The sequence below is a fragment of the Hypomesus transpacificus genome, chromosome 19 (genome assembly GCF_021917145.1).
Source record: "Hypomesus transpacificus isolate Combined female chromosome 19, fHypTra1, whole genome shotgun sequence".
NCBI lineage: Eukaryota > Metazoa > Chordata > Actinopteri > Osmeriformes > Osmeridae > Hypomesus > Hypomesus transpacificus.
In genome coordinates, this window is record NC_061078.1 from 3,277,994 (window position 1) to 3,295,476 (window position 17,483).

A 17,483-nucleotide genomic window follows, 5' to 3' on the forward strand; every position below is an offset into this window, starting at 1 on the left:
TGCATACATTAATTTTAATATGAGCTGATTGTGCCTCATAGGCTATATTTGCTCAATTATTGTTGTAAATTCTGTCAGAGCCACGGTAACCTGAATTATTATCACAGCATCAGACAAATGTCTGTGGTCATTTGCATTTTAGCACAAAGCTAGAATAACAACAACAGTAGGCTATAGTTCAAGCATCATTGTCCATGGCTATTCTTAATTCATTAGAAAGAAGACGATTTTTCTCAAGCTGCTTGTACAGATGGTCTAGACAGTCAGAAAGCATGAAAGGAGAGAAGCATACAGATGTAGAAGACAAACAAGAGTTAGTCAAAGATCGACACAAACACATCCCACTTTACAACAACATACAGGGTTAGGGTTACTGTACCTTGTGTTTCATCTGATATAACACCTCTGAACGTCTGTGCTAATAAACTTCACTATATTAACAGAAGCAGTCCTGCTTTATGACAATGTCGACTATGGTAACAATAAAACCCAGGTATGAAAAACCCGTCTTTTCTGTAGAGCTCAGCTGTTATTTCAATAAAGCCAAGCACCATCAGAAAAAGCTCTGGGTGTTGACAAACTTGTCTGGAATCCAATAAATGAAATTGTGAAGACTTTTACTTACTTCTATTCTAATCCCAAGCTAAATCTACCCAAAATACACAAACATGGAACTGGAAGAGAAGCTTTAAATTTTATTCAAAGCTACTCACAATAAATTAAACACAAAAAAAAGAAACAAAAATGACAAGACAATAGAAATTAAGTTGGAGGAGAATCGGGGGAACGGCTGACATAGATGGAAGAATGTTTATTTTACAGAAAGCAAAATGAATCAAAGTTCTGTACAAGAGATGGACTCGTGAATGCTGGTGGCAGCGGAGGCCCAACAAGCAGTGAGACAGGACAGATAAGCCGTTTACAGAGGAGATAGGAAGGTGGGCGATGCTGCATATACAGATGCCGCTCAACCAGTGGGAAGCGTCTGGGATGAAGGGATTTAAAACATTTAACTGTGGAGGGAAGAAAAAGAGATGGGGGAAAACAGAATGGGTTTAAGTGGAAAGAAAGTAAGGAAAGTGAACAACATGCAGAATGAAGACAACAAAAACAAAGTAAAGGACAGGAGGGATGAAAAAGTACTGAACGTGATGAAGCAGAACGAACATGCATTTCTATGCTGGGTGATATTTAGCATTAGACACTCGAGCTAATAGCTGCAAATACTTTTGGAAAGTTATAAATAATACAGCACATAATCTAATTATCGGGGCATTATAAAAGTAAATCCACTATAAAAATTGCCAAACCGAATAAATGTTGTATAACAACTAATATAGGTCAGTTAAAGAACTGCAGCATTCATACATGACACTAGGGGGAGCAGCAGTGTAATGTAAGTGGGGAGGGTGTCGGCTAAGACACACGCAGGCACAAGCAGGTGGTGAATTACATGGAGGTCATGTCGTTGAGGGCGTGATCCAGCTCCTCGCTGATGGCCTTGTACTTGAGTTTCTGGGCATACAGCTCATCTATTGGGTGGTTGCACAGGAAGTCAGAATGGTGGCGTGGAGGAGAGGGAGATGATGGGATGATGGAAGAATGGAACGATAGCAACCGGGAGGATATAGCAAAGAGAAAAGGGCAAAAATTGGAAAACCAAAGGATTGCCAGACAGACAGACTGAAATAAAGGATAAAGGAATGACGAACAAACAAAATGTGACAAGTGTACATGGCACATGGGCTGTTGCTCTGTCAAATTCCTCAGACCCAGCAGGAAATCATGTCACACATATGCTTGTCCTTTCACAGCTACCAGAGTCACACCATCAGTAGTATGAGAAATGTATTTAACTGCAACACTACAGCAGGCCTATGTGGACTGCTGCTCTGGGACAGTCTGTCAAGTACAGAACGGACTGTGCAGATATTTGCCCAAGAAAATATTCCAATACTCTGCTGACTGGATAAATAACATGACACCATAAAAGGTAGAAGTCCTGAGGAAAATAGAAACTGAAAGGGAATAAGGTATAATGCTTTGGGGGAGTAAACAGTCAAAAAGCCCTGTGTCTGTGTAAGATGTGTAAATTTTTGATGAGCAAAAACTACAGAAGTATGAAAAATAAAGTTTAAAAAGAGTCATACCCTCCAGATCATCAATGGTCTTCTCAAGCTTGGCGACGGATCTCTCAGCGAACTCAGCACGGGTCTCAGCCTGAAGTAGGAGAACCATACATTTATAACTTCCATAATGACACCAAAGACATCATCCAATGCGTAGAAGCCACCTGCTAACTCTGCAACACTAACGTGAACTCACCTCCTTCAGCTTGTCTGTCAGGACCTTGATCTCCTCCTCATACTTGTCTTCCTTCTGTGAGTACTGTAGTGGAATAAAATAGCGCGTCAAACACTCACCCATTCATGAAGCCAATAATAAGTTTGAGTAACTGACTCTAAGCCAGTGATTCTCAATCCTGGTCCTCAGGACCCCATGTCCTGCATGTTTTAGATGTTTCCCTGCTCCAACACACCTGATTCAAATGAATGGTCGTTAACAGGCTACTGCATAACTAGATAACGACCCATTCATTTGAACCAGGTGTGTTGGAGCAGGGAAATATCTCAAACGTGCAGGACAGGGGGTACTTGAGGACCAGGGTTGAGAACCACTGAATAAGCGACTGTGACGGCAGAATATGGGACCCGATATTGAAGCAGGACACCTACCTTCTCTGCCTGAGCCTCCAGAGACTTCAGGTTGTTGGTCACCGTTTTCAACTCTTCCTCAAGCTCAGAGCATTTGCTAATAGTTTAGGAAAAGATGAGAGAACAAAAATAAGAGATCTCCCCAAAAAGTTGAATCAAATTAAAACAAGGACAGAAAATGTCTAAAATGTATGTGTCACTAAGTTGCTGGTAAATGTCCAAGCTGTTTGAGTGTGTTCCTAAGCGCCTACCCCTCAGACAGCTCAGCACGCTCTTCTGTACGTTCCAGGTCACTCTCAATGATCACCAGCTTACGAGCCACCTGGAGTCACAGCACGGACACACCATCAGGTTAGATTAAGAACAGCATTAGCAGAAGTCATACGTATCTTATCCTCGGACACTTGGATGCAGGGGCGGATCTTGAGATTTTCATTCGGGGTGGCAATGGGGTGGCAGAAGGAAGTTGTTGGGTGGCCTCCTGGAGGCGAATCAAAACCCAAAGTAGGGGGGTACGGTACTCCCTATGGTAAATGATTAGGCTATAACATTGTAGTTTAAATTAAACTGTAACATCAATATTATTTATGTTCTGTAATGTACAAATAATATTTTTCCATGGGAAGATTGGGGCGGCAGTATTTTTTTTTATTGGGGTGGCAGCTACCACCCCTTGCCACCCCTTGGATCTGCCACTGCTTGAATGGCACCAGAGACAGTGATTGTGCAGTGACTACAGCGTGTGATGAGGCCAGGTTAGGACACTCGCCTCCTCGTATTTGCGATCGGCCTCCTCAGCAATATGTTTGGCTTCCTTCAGCTGGATCTCCTGCAGCTCCATCTTCTCCTCGTCTTTCATCGCCCTGTTCTCAATAACCTTCATGCCTCTAGAGAAGGAATGATGGAGACACATAACAACAGGTCATGACATGGCCCTTCCCGTTTATCAAGTTAATAGAATGTTTACGGTACAGTATAACACTGTAAGTCATACAGTGCAGTATGGTGTACTGCAGTGATACAAACGCTCCCATAGGTTGGTTATGAATGGAACGACTTACTTGCCATAATGACAATACATCTCTCCTGTAAATGTACTTCTGGTGCATTTGATATGTGTGTGTATGTGGTGCTGCCCACCTCTCGCTCTCATCAGCCGCCTTCTCGGCCTCCTCCAGCTTTGTCAGAGCTGTGGCCAGACGCTCCTGTGCACGATCCAACTCCTCCTCAACCAGCTGGATACGTCTGTTCAGGGAAGCTACATCGCTCTCAGCCTACAGAAGAACCCCACAGAAAGAGTGCCGTCAACCTGGAGAACACCATCTTGCTCACACACACACACACATTTGGAGTATTGTTATGTGCATTTTCCATAGTGTGATCTGAAGGGGGTGTTTTGGGTGGATTTTCCTAGTCTGGATTTGACTTCATCACCAACTGACAGGTCTTGTATCAATTCAAGACACTGTGCAACATATCTATTTGAAACATATTTCTATTAGGATAAGGAGGTTTGGATCTCGCTTGTGAGACTATAGCTTGCTGATAAACAACTTCACGTGGCTATAGGCCGTTAGGCTATATGATGTTAATTCAAAGCTTATTATTAGACTGTCCAATAATGTACACATCATATTACGCGCGCGCGTCACATGATGTGAAAAAACTGCAAGGAGAAGAAACACCTGGATTCTAGCATTCTGATAAATTATCTTGTTGACAAATTTGCACGAATACTGTCTGTAGCCTGCAGCCTAATTGTCTTAAATTATTATAAACGGCTTACGGACTCCCTTGCTTCCCTCTCCAGACAGAGTTCCTTCTGTAGCTTCGCAGCTAGATCTTCTGCTCCGTCAGCCTGCTCTTGCAGTGATTTTATTTTTCTTTTTACAGCCTCCAACGACGCCACCCCAGCCATTTCGCATGCAGTCTGTCTGTTTTTTATACGCCCTGATTTATCCTGTCTATTGGTACAACAAGCGCTCCTTGGGATGCGAGACGTTGGCTGATCCCTGCCCTGTTTGTAATCTACAGCTACTGTGAAAGATGGGACGGGCAAATACCGGAAGTAACGGATTTTTCACATTGCGCTACATTGCATCAAAACATCTAGTCATTGCTGAGACGGAATAGGGTGAATTCAAAGCCTTATTTCGTGCCAGAAATTATAATTAATAAGTAATGTGTGGATCATTTATTTATATAAGGCATCAATAGAGCATCCCTTACTGGCCATGCTGGTGAAATCCTTTATTTCCCCGGGTAATTTGCTTATTATTTCTTCAGAATGCTGCAAAACATGAACCCTCTTAACTAACCTGGGATAGTAGCCTACATAGGCCTATGATATTTATTTATAAGATATAAATGCATAAGTGAATATTGTGTTTATTTTGTGTTTGATAAAGACGGCATCAAATAATAGCCTACAGTTTCCTGTAAAATATTATAAGAATAACCATTTATAAATAATAATTGTTTATATCCGTATTTATACCATACGTTAGGCTACTTTAGCAATTATGAGGCCTCGTGAATTAGGCCTATTTGTGACATGAAAAAGTTACCCTTTAAATTACGTTCAGAAGAACGATCAAAACGACGGATGAAACTAGAGCAGAACATTTTTCAACTTTGCTGAAACTTCTGAAATAGTTTGAAACTATTTGGCAGACATTCTTAACGACCCCTAGATCGGAACACTATCGGGAGGGGCATTGCCTAAACCAGTAAGGTGTGACCTTACCATATACAGCGCATGGCTAAATTTACCCTCCTTTGCATTTACGGTATTTGCTGTCCCTCCGCCCTTTTAAGTCCTTTCTTTACTGAGGTCTCTCAAACTGCAATTATAGTATATAGGTTCAATAACAATACCTCCTTGTGGCCTAGGATAAACTCTATATATATCCTTGATAACTATTTGACAGACAGTATTGCTTGTGTGCCAGAAAATGATATGGGAGAACTTGGACGTGAACGTGGATCTAATTGGGCCTCCAAGGAAAGTAGGCCTGTGGAGTAGGCCTAGGCTAGTCAGCGCCACCCCAAACTTACATCCGCGGCTTTCTTCTCAGCGAGCTCCAGTTTCTCCTGGGCATCCTTAAGGGCCTCGGAGTACTTGTCCAACTCATCCTCAGTTCCCTTCAGCTTCTTCTGCAATGCTACCAAGTCATCCTCGAGCTGACAGTCGTTGATGGAGGTTTAGTTGGAGAGTATGAGAAGCAGTTGGGAGCGCACGAGAGCACATTGGCACAGACAAACACAAAGGAGCAGAAAAAAACACAGTGTGAAACCCTTTCACGGGGAACGTGATAAATCAACTTGTGCCAAATGATCTGTAAGTCTATAAGTCAAAGTCTAACTGTTCAATACATAATAAAATCACAAGCACACATTATAATAGTAAATCTGAAATAATGCCGTATGATTATAGGCCTACAGGCTGATCTATACCAAAGAATTACATTGGCAACTTAATATACAGCACAGCGCATATATTCCCATTGTGAATCGGCATTTTTATTTGTATTGATCCTCTTGATCTTCTGAGGAATTTAATCCAGAGAAGGTTCCATTGCACTCGGTGCCAGGCACCCCAACCCTTGAGACACACTGCCACTGGCAACCATGCTTAAAACCGCTCTTTCTCGACCAATCCCGACCTGTTTGCTCCTGTCCTCCGCTGCCTTCTTGTCCCCCTCAGCCTGCTCAGCTCTGTCCAAGGCATTCTCCTTGTCGAGCTTGAGCATCTGCATCTTCTTCTTGATGGCATCCATGGCTGCTTAGTGTTAGGGTTGCCGCGTCAACCGTTACAAAAGAAAGTGAATAGAAGGACGAGAGGCTCCGAGCGTCTGAACCACACTGAATGCCAAGCTGGAGTGCAAGCTCGCGCCAAACGTAGGCTGTCAAATATGTTCTTTCGAAGAGGAGTCACTGGATCCCCCTTGGATACCCAATACCTTTTTGGAAACAACTCCAGCTGCTCTCCTCTGCGGGCCCTTTCTTTTTTATGGATCTCCTCGGCGATTCGCTACTCAAGACATTTGACAACTTATATGACTATACAAGGACCATGAACGTCAAGGAGTCCCCCCCCACTAAGACGTCTGTTCCTATTTCTAAAATACCACAGCCGCACGGCGCACGGGAGTCAGAGACAAGATCACAAAGAAATATGAAGGGGGAACAGAACAAAAACTTGCAGCAAAACTTAAATTCATGGGAGAAAAACTGCTGAAACAAAACAATTGTAAACATTTAAAACATGTGTGTCCTCCTCACTTATTTGTGACACCAATATCGAAACACCCATTGCTCTTGAATGTAAAAAAAAAATGGCTCCACATTAAGCAAAGTGAACATGTAATACATGCACAATTTATTTAAAACAAAAACATTATTAGGTGCTTTGCTGCACAAAGGGTGGTTAAGCCCCTTAAAGTAATTGTCCCTCTAAGGGCTATCCCGTTAGCTATAGGCTAAGCGTTTCTGTCAGTGGGGGCTAAAGGATCATGTCAAGAAGTCCCCCAGTGCATTGTTCACCGTCTGAAAAGTTACCAGATAGGCATAAACATTGCGTGAGGTATTACTTGCGGTACATCATTAACCTTGTCCCAAACCTCTTTGAGATCATAAGTGCTCGAGGGCTATCTCAAATGGGCTTCAGTGAAAGACACAAGGGTCTTTGACAGTTCAGCCATCCCCCTTCTGTGACGGTCTCTGGGTCGTGACAGCCTCAGCTGTTTACCATACGCAGTAGGGACAGGACAGAGGATCTCTGCAAGCACTCGGATTGGTCGTAGGGTGTGCCCCCTCCCTCTTAAGGCACCCTGACACATGATTAGATCCACAGATGTACCAAAAATATTAGGTCAACCTAATATGTAGTTCATTTTTACAAATCTTATTCAGCAATCGCTCCAATCATTATACTGAAATTTACTGAGCAAACTATGATGCATAGCAAAACAGATCATGCCAATGAAGCATTGAGAATATCTTCACATTGTAATCTCTTGAGACCCTCGTCTTGTACTCTCGTGTGCATTTGAGGGTTATTTTTAGTATCTTCAGACTTGGGGACCACCTGTTCTGCACTGCCCCTAGTCTACAACAACTACAAACGAAGGAGACTTGACCAAACCCTTGGCTTATCTTAGATGAAACTCCCTTGAGATGGTTGTAGATGATGAAACCAAAAAGCGTTGTTCTGCATGGCACAATTCTTTATGCAAAATGTATTATAATGTCTTGTATAATGCAATACACAAGATGTACAGTTTGAGAAGTTAACATGTTGGATAATGTGTGACATTCCTCTCTGGTATGCTTTGGAGTGGGCATCTTTTTGAATGTGTGGCAGTTGTCACTCTTGTTCGCCTGGACTTTGTCCAACTGTTAAACACCACAGGTGGCCATGCCTTTCATGCACGGAGATCCTAAAAGCTCACAACAGAAATTATTACAATCCTGCCAATAATTAAAAAGAGAGACAGTGTTTGTGATGTTTACATCTCTTAATTGTTTACAGGGTCTCTCTGTGATAGTATACATTTACTTCTATAACTGTGCATACTTAGAATATGGGCAATTATGTAGGTTCACCTGGAATCCAATACATACTATTTACTGTCAATCAAATGGTGTTTGTATTTGTATGTATGTTACATATGCATGTAAAACGTATTTATTTGACATATAAATGAATAACTGGGATCAGCTTGTGTAAAAGATTCTTCAATCAGTCTCATGGCCCCTGGCTGACAATAGCATGTAGGTTAAACATTCCAAGAATTCCTAGTATGGTGAAGGTTTCCTGAAACACTGGAGAGAGATACATAGTTGTAATCTCTAAATAACTGTGTGGACCCTCAGGACCTCTGAAAGTTTTCCTAATTAGTTTGAGGCTGCCTGCTGATGTGCCTGCATGCACTTTGATTTATTGTACCTTTTATTTTAACTCTCATAAATCTTCAGTTGCCGCAGGGTGTGATGAGGTGCTTAAAGAATGACAAGTGTCTCAACTTTCTCCAAATTCTCACAAGAACCAGAAGTGCGTGGATTGTTCAAACCCTCTGAGTCAGAGTGAGATGGGGATTAAGAGAGAGACACACACACATGACTAGCCAACAGCTTCCCTGTTTACTATTTGGTGGTTTGGATTAGTGGAGCTTGAAGTCATGTGGATGACAAGTGGGTATGATGTCTGCATTTGGAAACTGACAGCAGCATATAGTATAGGTGGCAATGCAGGTCACGTCACTAGTATGTTACTCTGCCTCTATAGTCAAGGAGTCTTAGAGGAAAGTCAACTTTATGACGCGATTGACTTTGACATCACATTCATGACATAACATTTAAAGAGCTTGACATGTTTATACCATAGTAGGCCATAGTAGTTTATTTGTAATAAATATGCATTTTTTGGGATTTTCGATAGTGGGATAAACTACAACTACAGTACGGTAATGATGCTTAAAAAATAAATAGTAAAAAATATAGGGATAACAGATCTCTGTAAACTGAGTAATACAGTTCAGACACACACATTTTATGAACATGTTATGCCTCCATTTGAATATATGTTTTACTAAACAGTCAGAAGCAGAATAACAATCAGAATTTGGTTTTATTCGCCATGTAGGTTTACACAAACACAGAATTTACTGTGGCCGGAAGGTGCAAACAATAAACATATACGGATCGTCAATCAAAAGTATAAAAGTACAGCAGTCTAACTAATCCCAGGAACTAACAATCTAAAAAATGAAACAAAACGGTCTTTGATATACAGGACTTTGTCACTCTGGGCTTTAACTGATCATTCAAAGTCTGGATGGCTAAAAACAACCTGACTACCAAACCATTATTGTGTCTAGTGCATATAGATCAGGCATTTTAATTCTGCAAGAAATTAAAGAAGAACCAATCAGTACTGAGATCCCCCGTGTTAGTTGAAGGTAGCAAGGGACACTGTCCCTTTAATCCTATACTGGGAGCAGCTGTGCCAGTGTAATTGACGTTGCCTCCTCAGATTTTAGAGGGGGGGACAAAATTAGCACAGGTCTCAGCTCCAGCCCAAATTAGAACAAGAGCTCACTAAGACTCGCTGACTAAGATTTACCATCGGACCCATTTTACTCCACAGAGGAGACACTTAAAGGGGCACTGCCTGCAAAATGTGACCTCTTGAGGAAAAATACCTGGGTCTAAGGCTTCTTCAAATAACTGAGGTTAACCACAGTTTCCATGCACAACCAGGGGAAAATGACTAAATCTGTGTACTATATGTATGGTGTATCCCAGTATGGTATGACCATCCTTATATGCTACTATAGTGATGCTTGGGCCTTAATGATGGTGCCAGACCTGTCAACATGCATACTACAGTACAGTACTAACTTGTGTCCTATAATCAGTTTATGAACAATAGTGGGTACATTTTGTGCTTTACAGTTAACTACTCGCACAATAACATCATGAAGAATCAACAAGACTGAGTAAGGTCAAGCCAGCTTGAGTGTTCCCTCTGAAGAGAAACTGAGGAAGGAGTAAAGCTGTGGATAACTCTAGGAGATGGCAGGGATCACAATGTTAGCCTGTCCTTCTGAATACTGAAAGCACATACCCACTTGCTGCACACAGAACACAAGTAGGCCTGTGTGTTTACTTTGAAACCCTTTATTTTCATTGAATACAAAAAATATCTTTCTTGTGGTCAGATAAATAGTTTACATACTGTATGTTACTTCATATCCATCTTTACCGTAGTCATTTCACTGTCATTGAATTCTGCTGAGGGGAAAAAACATACAGGTATGAACATATTCAATACCAAGTCACAATCTTAACAGCAACAGATATATATCTTAAAATCCTTATCTTTATCATTCAAAAAAAAAAAAAAAAAAGTTTATAGTGGCTTAAAGACAAAAAAGGAAGAAAAAGGAAAATCCATAAAACCTCAGTGATTTTACTGGTAACATACATCAGGTAACAGACCTAAAAATTCAATTTGCCGTAGTTACATACCAACGTGTCGGGTACATGCCCATGGAATGCAGTACAAAAATGCATTGTCTTCATATATATAATATACATTCTTATATATACTGGTGGAGCTTTTTACACTGCAATACATTTAACTTTGACAGATGTACCGTTCCTTTGAACCTACAGTCATGTTCACAGCAGGCAGAGAACTGGGGCAAATTGCAGAGTATGAAAAAAAAAGAAAGTACTGGACAATGTGTGAGATACCAATATTGAATACCCATTGATACAAGCAATACTTATAATCAGTACCTCTCATCAACAACAGTGGAGGCAAAAGTGTCACTCAAACAGACCGGATGCTGTATGGACTACAGACTAAGGCACTAATAAACTACAAATACCAGATGAGTGGACCAGTGTTCAACAGCAAATACAAACTCCAGACCAAATTTCACACAAACTAAAGAAAAGAATACCCGCAAAAAGGATTTTTTGTAGTTTGTGTAGGATTATTGTCATTTAATATGCAGCTCAGACTACAACCCTCCTTTCTGGTTGTGACTGAAATTAGTAACATCTGTAAAGCCATGCATTGGACAACGCTGGAGCAGAACCTCACAATATGCTTTTGTCTGCATACACTCACTGTTAATAAGACTAGGGAAACAAACACTACAATCAAACCTGGTCAGCACAAGGTCAATATATTGCAGTAGCACATCCAAGGAAGTCGCACAGAGCACCTGTTTGCACGTGTCACCAATGACTGACACATACAAAACACCACGAGCATGAGATGTAGTCTAGCGATCCAGATGTGTTGGAGCCATGTAAAGAGGTGGAGTTAAACTGTGTTGACCAGCAGGGAAGAGTAACCACCAGAAGCACAGTAATTGGTGCATAGTGGATAAAGAGGCACCGCATTGACCGTCAATTCATTCATTCACTCATTCAAAAAGTTTAATTTTCGAATTATAGAAAGCATGCGCTACACGCTTGTGCTAAACCCTGCTGTAGCTGACGTCTCACACTTGTCACATATTTGCATCAATCCAAAACTGCCTAAAAATCACAATGCATGATAAACCTATACTCGTAGTCCTTGCTTACGTTATAATTAGTGTTTCTAAAACGGCGTCTCTTCGATATTGCAAGGGTTGGGGGGGAACTATGTACCCACCAACAGCAAACCATGTGTTTGGAGGGCTCGCTTGACACACTTGAGGTTATAGAACACAACAACGCCCTCTAAAGCACCATTAGTGTTATTGCATTGTGTACTTCCTGTATGGCTCAAAACGTAACCGTAAACTAGCAAATGTTTAGTAGGAAATGGGAGACCTGTGCATGCAATGGTCCATGTATGATTGATGCAGCTCTCTGATCTCACTGTAGAAATGTGCTCCGGTACACTTCTCCTTAAACTGCTTCTTTACCTACAAACACGTTATCTAAAGTACATGAACCCCTATAGTGTCTATGGTGAGAGCATTTATTGGAGTTAAACACTTTAATACACTGTAACAGAGGATGTCATAAGTCTTAAGGGATCACACAGAAAAACACCCATAGTAAGAGACTGACCAACATTTTACATTTGTATTTGAAGCTTAGTTTAAAATGGGGATTTTTGGAAGTCTGCAACTTATCTATATGAGAAGTGTCTTAACTAGCTTGTATTGCAATGCTTTAGTATTTCCCCACAATAACATTAGTCGTACTCCAATATGGTCCAAATACCTAAACAGTCCAAATTATTGGCACTGAAGCACCACAAAACTTGTACCAAACCAGAGAAGTGTGTTAAAATTAGGACGTCTGGTGTATACTTCTTGTACTATTTTGCATGCTCTTCTGTCTAAAGGATTGGATCCACAGTAATGTTCAGTTCTAGATAAATCGCTCACTATTCAGTTAACTGTACTTTCAAATTTAGTTTGACAGTTAAATGCTCATTCCGATTTTTTTTTGTGGTAAATTATGCAAGACAAGTAGGCTGTTAAATGTACCACAGTAAGTATGTACAGTATGATAAGCTTAAACATAGGTACACAATCTTAGAGGTTTAAGACCCTTCCAAATCGAAAGGAACATTTCGGTCTCCACATCTGTGCTTCAACCCTGCTGAAAGAGCAGGAACACAGAAGAGGCCAGCTTAGCTGAACCGCGTTGCGCACCAACATAAACAATCATTTAGGTCACCACTGTGTGCATGGTTAGCCCATGCAGCCTACAAATACAGACACACGCCCACACATACACCCCCGCCCCACACACGCACAGCGGCGGGATAGTCTCGTAGCAGCCTTGTCAGTTGTCGTCCTCGCGGAGCTCGCTGGGCAGGAACTTGTACTGCTGCTGTCTGATCTGGGCCAGCTTCTTCCTAGCTTCCTCCAGCTCCCTCTCCTTCCTCAGCATCTCCTCCTGCGCTGCGATGATCTGGAAACAAGACAGCACGGCTCATTACACCTGACACACCGACTTCCGCTTCAGTCAGCACAGAGTATAGTACTGCCACACTAAGCAACAAGAACTATTAGCCATGGTGTATGTAAAAATATGAACGTTTGATTATGTGCTTTCACATAAGTACCCGGTACAATGGAGTCTTCCCTGCGAGAAGCAAGTGCTGTTGAGAGGATGGTAAACGTGTGACGAACACCAGATTCTCACCTGTGCAATACCGCCCACAAACTTGGTTTTGACGACTACGTTATTGTCGTCTGCCTTGTCGAAGGCAGCCTTCTGGGCCGCACGCACAAGGTTGTCCGAAGCCCGCTTTACTGCGTTCCCAGCAGACTTGGAGAAAAAGCAAGCCATGAATAAAAGCACCACAAATACAAAACACATTTTTTTTGTTAGCATTGCTATTCCTTTTTTTTTCATTTTTTTCTTTCAAGAAGCCTAATGTACCTGTAATCTCCTCATGGCTTCCGAGTCCTGGTCTGCCTTGACCTTGCAGGCCACCAGGAGCTGAGCGGTGGAGGCTGCCACCTGCTTGGCGGAGGAGATGAGCTTCTCCTCGCTGGCGTGGCCCTGAACGGAGGCATTGGCTGCCTCGCACAGGTTACTGGTGGCGGCCGCAACCAGTCGTGCCTGGGGGGAGAGAGAACACAAAGGCGAGATGGTTCAAACCCTACATGGCACTGCGACATTTCAGGGTTTTCTTCCCAGACAGGATTTGTGTGTGTGTATACATACAGTGCCCTCCAAAAGTATTGGAACAGTGAGGCCAATTCCTTTATTTTTGCTGTAGACTGAAAACATTTGGGCTTGACATCAAACGATGAATGTGAAACCAGAGATCAACGTTTCAGCTTTTATTTCCAGGTATTTACATCAGGATCTGATGCACAAATTAGAAAATATCACCTTTTTGTTCGAACCCACCCATTTGTCACGTGAGCAAAAGTATTGGAACATGTGACTGACAGGTGTGTTTTGTTGCCCAGGTGTGTCCTATTACATACATTATTCAATCAATAAATACCACTGAATGTCTACACTCAGGTTCAGATTGGGTAAGATAGGTTTTGTCTATGCAGACTGTATTCAGAGGTGAAAACAACATGAAAACCAGAGCGCTGTCTTTGGGTGAAAAACAAGCAATTGTGAGTCTTAGAGAAGATGGAAAATCAATCAGAGCCATTGCAGAAACATTGGCCATAGCCAGTACAACCATTTGGAATGTCCTGAAGAAGAAGAAAACTACTGGTGTACTAAGTAACAGACGTCGAACAGGTAGACCAAGGAAAACATCAGCAGTTGATGACAGAAACATTGTGAGAGCTGTAAAGAAAGACCCTAAAACAACTGTTAGTGAGATCAGCAACAACCTCCAGATGGCAGGAGTGAAGGTATCACTATCTACTGTTCGCAGAAGACTTCATGAACAAAAGTACAAGGGCTACACCAGAAGATGCAAACCACTCATTAGCAAGAAGAATAGGAAGGCCAGGCTGGAATTTGCCAAAAAGTACAGAGATGAACCTCAAAAATTCTGGGACAAAGTTTTATGGACTGATGAGACAAAGATTAACTTTTACCAAAGTGATGGAAAGGCTAAAGTTTGGAGAAAGAAAGGAACTGCTCATGATCCCAAACACACAAGCTCATCTGTGAAACACGGTGGAGGTAATGTCATGGCTTGGGCTTGCATGGCTTCTTCTGGGACGGGCTCATTAATCTTCATTGAGGATGTAACACATGATGGCAGCAGCAAAATGAACTCGGAAGTCTACAGAAACATTTTGTCTGCCAATTTAAGGAAAGATGCAACCAAACTGATTGGCAGAGCCTTCATCATGCAGCAAGATAACGACCCAAAACACACTGCCAAAACAACAAAGGAGTTCATCAGGGGCAAGAAATGGAAGGTATTAGACTGGCCAAGTCAATCTCCAGACTTAAACCCTATAGAGCATGCATTTTACCTGCTTAAGAGGAGACTGAAGGGAGGAACCCCACAAAACAAACAACAACTGAAAGAGGCTGCAGTGAAAGCCTGGGAAAGCATCAAAAAGGAAGAATGCAAAAGTTTGGTGACGTCAATGGGTCACAGACTTGCTGCAGTTATTGAAAGCAAAGGATTTGCAACTAAATATTAAGTCTTATTCACTTAAATATGTTTTAAGTATATCTGTTCCAATACTTTTGATCACATGACAAATGGGTGGATTCAAACAAAATGTGATATTTTCTTAGTTGTGCATCAGATCCTGATGTAAATACCTGGAAATAAAAGCTGAAACGTTGATCTCTGGTCTCACGTTCATTATTTGATGTCAAGTCCAAATGTTTTCAGTCTACAGCAAAAATAAAGGAATTCGCCTCACTGTTCCAATACTTTTGGAGGGCACTGTATATTTATTTATGCAACATTATTGTGTATGATGAAAATACAAGATTGTGTGTATATATATATATATATATGTATGAGTGTGTGTATATTTGTGTGTGTGTATGCATGCGTGTATGTGTGCGTGTATATCGACACTGACCGCAGAGATGAGGCCTTGGGACCACTGTCCATCATCCAGCGCGTTGGCAGGGATGGAGCCCACCTTGCCCTGCGCCACCAGCTCCCGCTGAGCCGCAGAGGCCGATTTCACCAGGGCACTGGTCGCCGCGGCGATGGACTTGGCCGCCTCCAAGATCTGTTCCTCGAAGTTCAGAGTCTCGTCTGCTTGCTGGTGAGAGAGGGAGAGGGGGGGGGGGGGCACACAGTCAGAACCAGAAATGACCCAGTAACCAGACTTTAACAACCATATAATTTAATCTGGACATTCAGGAATACATTATTTAATCTGGACAGTCAGGAATACATTATTTTGCACTACCATCTCTTCAACCAAGTATTCAGGATGAAAACGACGACAGAGCTAGGGAGGGAAAGAAACACAGGAGAAAGGCTTCTCCTCACGAGGGCCACATGAGTTCTGGCTCGCGTTCCCACGCACGCAGTCACACACCTCCATATGCGTGCGCGCAAAACGCACATACACACAGAGAGCACATGTCTGTAGACAGGGCGGGACACTGTAGGAATATGTTTGATATATAGTTGGACTGAATAACAACCTAATATATCAAACATATCAGACAGAGCCCTGCAGAGAAGGCTTCCGCGAGAGAGAGAGGGGATGGGAGGGAGTCTAAATCTCTGACCAGGGATACAGTGGGATATGCTCTCCATAAAACTGGGAACAGGGTGGGATGGGGAAGGGGAAGATGGATGGAGTCTGGGGGGCGGGGTGACTGGGTGTAGGTAGTTCAGTAATGGTACAAAGGAAGGGGACAGGGGTGGGGTCCTCCTGACCAACGTTCATCATCTGTATAACCTGATAAGGGTGTACAGGCCTGACTGGCCTAGGTAAGTCAGGTCAATAAATCACTGCAAACTACTAAAGATAAGACACAAATATCTGATTTCAGATATTTCTGATTGCTTTTTGCCTCCACATACAGAAACACACACTGAAGGAGTAGATAGACAAAAACGTGAATGCACACCTTTGTCAAACAGGCTACAGAACTACAATATCTGCCACAGAATCCCTTTCCTAGACATTTCACAATTGATATGGAATATGAAAATGGTTGGTGATGGTGATGATCTGTTCTATGGAGGAGGTCCTCAACATCTCCAACACCCTCGTCCTTGCTGTACTACCACTCACACGTTTAAGACGGAGGGGATTCAGAGTCAGAAGATGCCCCTTGAGGTTAGCCTCTATCTTGCCTCGGTTGGAACAGATGCATAGTGGGAGATGTAGTCTCCTACCTTGGGCTTGGCTCTGGGTTTCAGCTGTTCCAGCTTCTTGGCCGCTGCCTCGATAGACGCGGCCGCCCCGAGCAGTTCCGTCTCTGCTATTACAGTCGGGTCCTCTGGATCCACCCACTCTGTGCCTGTAACACAGACACACGCACACTGAACACATGCAAAGATATGCATTTCCCTTTTGACCCACCCACACGCAAAGCTGAGTTTAAGAAGGCATGCTCCACATCACTGAAATACACAGGACAAGAGCAAAAAGGTTGTGCAACTGTGCATGCACAGCAGATGATGGTCATACACAGATGGACGTGAAGGTGTCACACTGTTGCCTGAGAGAGAGAGAGAGAGAGAGAGAAAGAGAGAGACAGAGAGAGAGAGGACAGTCGAATGAAATGAAGAGCATAGCTGGATGGTGATGAAGCCATTATGGACCCACAGGTGTCCCTGTGAAAAGTGCCATTCCATGGGGAGAAATGATTGTGAATCCTGGG

At 42.4% G+C, this 17,483-nt stretch overlaps 2 protein-coding genes across 6 annotated transcripts in view; both read right to left on the reverse strand.

The window, feature by feature from the left end:
- LOC124481929 (tropomyosin alpha-1 chain) lies at positions 1–6,602 on the reverse strand. Of its 2 annotated transcripts, XM_047042221.1 has the most exons (10): positions 6,380–6,602; positions 5,772–5,897; positions 3,855–3,988; positions 3,484–3,601; positions 2,966–3,036; positions 2,736–2,811; positions 2,326–2,388; positions 2,151–2,220; positions 1,454–1,532; positions 786–1,013 (listed from the first exon to the last, which is right to left on the reverse strand). In XM_047042221.1, exons 1-10 carry the CDS (start codon positions 6,491–6,493, stop codon positions 1,010–1,012), a joined length of 855 nt encoding a protein of 284 aa, XP_046898177.1. In that variant the 5' UTR covers positions 6,494–6,602; the 3' UTR covers positions 786–1,009. The 2 variants fall into 2 exon arrangements, with proteins under 2 accessions (XP_046898178.1, XP_046898177.1); XM_047042222.1 differs by lacking the exons at positions 786–1,013; positions 1,454–1,532 and adding an exon at positions 1–255.
- A 3,797-nt stretch (positions 6,603–10,399) lies between these two features.
- tln2a (talin 2a) overlaps positions 10,400–17,483 on the reverse strand; it is a 64,840-nt gene continuing 57,756 nt past the window's right edge. For all 4 annotated transcript variants that reach the window (XM_047042127.1, XM_047042131.1, XM_047042130.1 and 1 more), the window contains 5 exons: positions 16,996–17,120; positions 15,713–15,901; positions 13,626–13,808; positions 13,386–13,511; positions 10,400–13,151 (listed from right to left, as the gene is read on the reverse strand). In XM_047042127.1, the coding sequence (XP_046898083.1) occupies positions 13,023–13,151; positions 13,386–13,511; positions 13,626–13,808; positions 15,713–15,901; positions 16,996–17,120 (752 nt within the window). In that variant the 3' untranslated portion in view covers positions 10,400–13,022. The remainder of the gene's footprint in view (positions 13,152–13,385; positions 13,512–13,625; positions 13,809–15,712; positions 15,902–16,995; positions 17,121–17,483) is intronic.

Bases quoted from the DNA above. Each gene is read 5' to 3' on its own strand.
- LOC124481929 (XM_047042221.1), bottom strand. From the start codon at position 6,493: ATGGATGCCATCAAGAAGAAGATGCAGATGCTCAAGCTCGACAAGGAG. The intron at 3,989-5,771 runs GTAAGTTTGGGG...GTTCTTCTGTAG, and splicing joins CTGAGAAGAAAGCCGCGGAT to GCTGAGAGCGATGTAGCTTC. The intron at 3,037-3,483 runs GCGAGTGTCCTA...CTGTGACTCCAG, and splicing joins CCGATCGCAAATACGAGGAG to GTGGCTCGTAAGCTGGTGAT.